Source organism: Camelina sativa, chromosome 15, assembly GCF_000633955.1.
Source record: "Camelina sativa cultivar DH55 chromosome 15, Cs, whole genome shotgun sequence".
Classification (NCBI taxonomy): Eukaryota; Viridiplantae; Streptophyta; class Magnoliopsida; order Brassicales; family Brassicaceae; genus Camelina; species Camelina sativa.
The window spans coordinates 15,558,646-15,563,931 of NC_025699.1; the positions used below are offsets into that span (position 1 = coordinate 15,558,646).

The following is a 5,286-nucleotide window of genomic DNA, read 5'->3' on the forward strand; positions in this document are numbered from 1 at the left end:
TGGGATCGCGTAGCTCATCGGGTAGGGCATAAGAACTGGAGAGAGAGAACACTAAAAACATGAAAATCAAATTTACAGACCTGCCGTTGGGATTTCCTCCCAAGTGAGCTTGTTTATAGTCGCTAAGCTTGACTTTCAATTTATCTCAGACTGGCGCGGGATCGTCGAGACGCAGAGGTGGTTCCTCCTCTGTGCTCTCATTTGCCATGTACCTCTTCACTCTCTGCCCGTTCACAGTAAATTCCTTCGCATTGCTATCAAGAAGAGTGACTGCTCCATAGGGCAGAATGTCCTTAATTTTGAATGGTCCTGACCATCTTGACTTGAGCTTCCCAGGGAATAGCCGAAGTCTTGAGTTGAACAAAAGGACTTTGTCTCCAGCTTTTAAGTCCTTGTGTTTGATTTTCTTATCATGAAAAGCTTTGGTTCTTTCCTTGTAGATTCTCGAATTATCATTGGCCTCTAGCCGTATCTCATCGAGTTCGTGGAGATCCATTACTCTCTTTTCCTGGGCGGTCTTGATATCTAAGTTGAGCAGCTTGGTTGCCCACAGCTTGCGTGTTGCATTTTAGTGTTGCATGTAGTGTAGTTGTTTAACTTGCATGTTGTGTGTTGCTTGCTGGGTTGGGGTTGGGTTTTGGTTTCTTGTTAGGTTCCCGAACTCACTGAGTGATTAGCACTCAAGACTCCATAATTTGTTTTGCAGGTAACCTTAATGGAAAAAGCCTTAGAGGGGAGCGCATGACGTTAGGCCAGCCGGTGTAGTTTTGGATTGCCTTTGCAAGGTGTTTTGTTGTTGTAATTTAAGTTATCGCTTTTTTTGGCTCTAGGCCGGGTACCAAAAACTTTGTGAATGTTTTGTGAATTTATTTCGTTAAGTAATGAAAGTATTGAAGTTGTTTTATTTATTTTTGTGTGAGTTCGACTGGTACTAGCCTTGTCCAGGCCAACACAACGCACCAAGCCACAAGGGTTGCAAAGCCTAAGTAGTCTCGGTCGGGAAATCTGCAGCTTCCGTCCCTCGGCTGGACCACCCCGGCGTAGTTCCCATAGTAGCGTCCTGTAGCTGTCCGTTGAACTTCGTGGTCATAGGACGGTTCGGGGGCGTTACAACTACTGCTCACGATCATCTGAGAGTCAGCTTCCTTTGCTGCGGCTAAGGCTTTACCGATGTGCATCTTCGCAAAGTTCTGACACTTGGTTAGATCGTTCCACTTTTTGTAGGTTAGTCGAACAGCTCTCATGGATGTCAAAGGAACCCTAATGAAAATTTCCTTTACCAAATCATCATGAAGATTAGAGATCCTCGTCTTCGTCCTCATTGTTTGGGTTTTGCAATCAAAACCTCTCCTCTTACTTTTCCTCTGATTTATATAATGGCGGTTGAAGGAAGATACAGAAACCCTAAACAAAGCTTGGCCAATCATGGGATTTGGAATCTAGTCAGGATTTTTATACACTACAATACAAGTCATGGCTTTGAGTTATAATGCCATTATCATTAAATATATTATATTTATGATTTACGATTAATTAAATTAATGAAAGATTAAGTGCTACCTCTGTTGGGGTTTCGATGGTTGACAAGGTACGCAAGGCTAAGCCTCCTATGGCTCTCAAAAGAGCAGCTTCAAAGAAATTGAACGTGTACTTGCGTACAACACCAAGGAAGCGTCTGGCCCCTAGGATAACTGATCCAGCTGGGGATGGAGCAAACCCGAAGAACCAAGAACAGGAGAAGGGACCAACGGTGGGTCTAAGCCACCAAAACCAACCATGGATAAATGAAGATTTTAAGTTGGAATTGTCAAGGGCTTGGGAATAAAGCAACTATTGGGTATCTTAGGGATTTATAGGGGAAGCATAGGCTTGATTTTTTATTTTTATCTGAAACTAGACAGCCTTTTTCTGTTTTGGAACCTTTTGTTGGTCATTTTGGTTATTCAACCTTAAAAACGGTTGATCCTATTGGTTGTAGTGGCGGTTTAGCCTTATTTTATAATAATAATAATAATGATGTTTCTGTTTTATTTGAGTCTAACTGGTTAATTGATGTGGAACTTACTTATAACGGACAAATTATTTATTTTACCTTTGTTTATGGTGACCCGGTTCCATCAAATCGTGACTTAGTATGGGAAAGATTAACAAGAATTGGTCTTTCTAGGGACTCCCCTTTGTTTTTGGTTGGAGACTTTAATGAGTTAAAAGGCAATCACGAAAAGCGTGGAGGGAAGCTCCGCCATGCATCTTCCTTTGTTGGTTTCAATACAATTATTCGAAGTTGTGGTTTACTAGAATTTCCTGCGATTGGTGATAGCATGTCTTGGCGGGGCTGGCGGGACAAGAAGCCAATTGTCGTCTTGACCGAGCTTTAGCCAATGAGAAACTTCATGATCTGTTAAAGGATTCCTTCACGGAATATTTACCGATGATAGCTTCGGACCATAAGCCGGTTTTAGCTTCTCTGGAAGACAAAGTTCGGCGAGGGAGGAGCGTTTTTTGGTTTGACCGACGGTGGATTGAAAAAGAGGGTTTCTTTGGAGCTATTTCAGAGGGTTGGGCTCCTGGGGAGACATGGAACAATGGGAACTTAATGGAAAAAATAATAAAGTGTCGTCAAGCAATTTCCCGATGGTGGAAAGCGCAGGCCCCGTTTGGTCGGGAAACGATTGAGGACTTAAAGTCTCAATTGGCAACTGCCCAGGCGGATGACTCTGTATCTGTTGAGGTTATTTCGGAAATGACTTGGAAGCTGCGTGAAGCTTATCGGGATGAAGAGATTTATTGGTATCAGAAAAGTCGAAGTCGATGGATGCGTTTTGGGGATCAAAATACAAGCTATTTTCATGCCCAAACGAAATTAAGAAGAGCTAAAAATCGTATTGTCGGGATGCATGACGAGGCTGGACATTGGGTTACGGAGGAGACTAAGGTTCAGGATATAGCAGTTTCTTATTTTCACGAGGTCTTCACATCCACAGATCCTACAGATATTGAGGACTCATTGGGTGAAATAAACACATCTATCACGGGGGAAATTAATGAGACACTGCCTCAACCAGTCACAGAACAGGAAATCAAAGAGGCTTTGTTTATGATGCATCCTGATAAAGCTCCTGGACCAGACGGTATGACGGCCCTTTTTTATCAGCGTGCATGGGATACGGTTAAGGCTGATTTAAAGCTTTCGGTAGAATCTTTCTTTCAGGGTGATAATTTTGACAAACGCCTAAATAGGACAAATATTTTTCTTATCCCAAAAGTGGATAAACCGACCCGGATGACTGAATGGAGGCCAATTAGTTTATGTAATGTTGGTTACAAGATTATCTCGAAGATCTTATGTCAGCGACTACGTAAGTTTTTGCCAGCATTGATTTCTGAGACACAATCGGCGTTTGTGGAAGGACGGTTAATTACGGATAACATCTTGATTGCTCAGGAGATGTTTCACGGCCTCCGCACCAACCCCTCTTGTAAGGGAAAGTTCATGGCCATTAAAACAGATATGAGTAAGGCCTACGATCGGGTAGAATGGGCTTTCGTTGAGCATTTATTGCGGAAATTTGGATTCTGTGACAAATGGATTTTGTGGATTATGTGGTGCGTGACATCAGTGGAATACAGTGTTCTATTAAATGGTCAATCCCATGGATCCATAATTCCTTCTAGAGGATTTCGCCAGGGAGACCCCTTGTCACCTTATCTTTTTATCCTTTGTACTGAGGTTATCATTGCAAATCTACAAAAGGCAGAAAGGTCTAAACTTATTACGGGGATTCGGGTATCGACTGCCTGTCTGGCGATTTCACACTTACTATTTACAGATGATAGTCTGTTTTTCTGTCGGGCCACGAAGGAGCAGTGTGAAGTTATCCTAGAGATTCTCAGACAATATGAACGGGTTTCTGGACAGCGGATAAACTTTCAGAAGTCTTCGGTTTAATTTGGACACTTAGTAGATGCGGGCGTGCGTGAGGAATTAAAAGGCATTCTGGGTATCACCACTTTGGGTGGTATGAGCTCATACTTGGGAATTCTGGAAAGTCTTGGTGGGTCGAAAACAAAGATCTTTTCCTTTGTTCAGGATCGGCTGCAAAAACGGGCTGGTGGATGGCCTTCTAGGTTGTTGTCTCGGGGAGGGAAAGAGGTCATGATCAAATCGATTGCGACCGCTGTCCCTACTTTTGTTATGTCCTGTTTTCGTCTTCCGAAAACAATTACACGGAAACTTACTAGTGCAATCTCTAACTTCTGGTGGAGCTCTTCAGGAGAAACACATGGTTTACATTGGGTTGCTTGGGACAGGTTGTGTGTTGATAAGTTGGAAGGAGGTTTGGGTTTTAGGTGTCTGGGTGATTTTAATACCGCTTTGCTGGCTAAGCAGCTTTGGAGGTTGATTTCAGTACCAAATTCTTTATTTGCAAAGGTTTTCAAAGGCCGATATTATAGGCATTCTGATCCATTAGATCCAATTAAATCTTATTCTCCATCTTATGGATGGCGGAGTATGATTTCTGCTCGCTCTCTAGTAAACAAAGGACTCATTAAACGGGTAGGATCTGGGGCTTCCATTTTAGTATAGTCTGATCCCTGGATTCCTGCTCAATCCCCGAGACCAGCATTGCGTTCAGGATCGCCAGTTGATCCAACGCTTAGAGTTGAAACTTTCATTGACAGGACTTCGCATTCTTGGGATTTGGCATCGCTTTCGGCTTTTTTTGAGCTGGAGGATGTAGCCCTTATTTCTGCTTTACCCCTTGGTAATCTGACCACACCGGATAGTTTGGGTTGGAATTTGACAAAAACCGGGGTATACACCGTTAAATCTGGATATCAAGCTTTGCGTCAGAAACCGGACAGTGACTCCCCTGTCTCTGGTCCCAATATTATTCCTCTACAGGCATTTGTCTGGCAGATTCGGTGCCCACCAAAACTTAGACACTTTTTATGGCAAGCAATTACGGGTTGTATGGCGACAACAGCTAATCTGCGGCGACGTGGACTTAGTTGTGATATGGAGTGTACGATTTGTGGAGGGGCGGAGGAGACCGTTAATCATGCCCTTTTCTTATGTCCTCCGGCTAGGCAGGTGATGCAGCGCATCTCAACTCTTTTATATCTCCTATTTCTTTTGTGGGCTGTGTTTTATTATCTAGGCTTTATGTTGTTTCTTGGGCTTTAAGTTTACTGTTTGATTATTTCCTTTTGCTATGTTTAGGATTTTGTCTTTGAGACTTTAGTATTTAAAGCCTCCTTTGTGTAAAGGATCGATATACGTTT

At 42.8% G+C, this 5,286-nt stretch overlaps 1 protein-coding gene across 1 annotated transcript; it reads right to left on the reverse strand.

The window, feature by feature from the left end:
• On the reverse strand, positions 146–496 carry LOC104748497. Its single transcript, XM_010470129.1, has one exon. The coding sequence runs from the start codon at positions 494–496 to the stop codon at positions 146–148; it is 351 nt and encodes a 116-aa protein (XP_010468431.1).

Bases quoted from the DNA above. Each gene is read 5' to 3' on its own strand.
- LOC104748497 (XM_010470129.1), bottom strand. From the start codon at position 496: ATGGATCTCCACGAACTCGATGAGATACGGCTAGAGGCCAATGATAAT.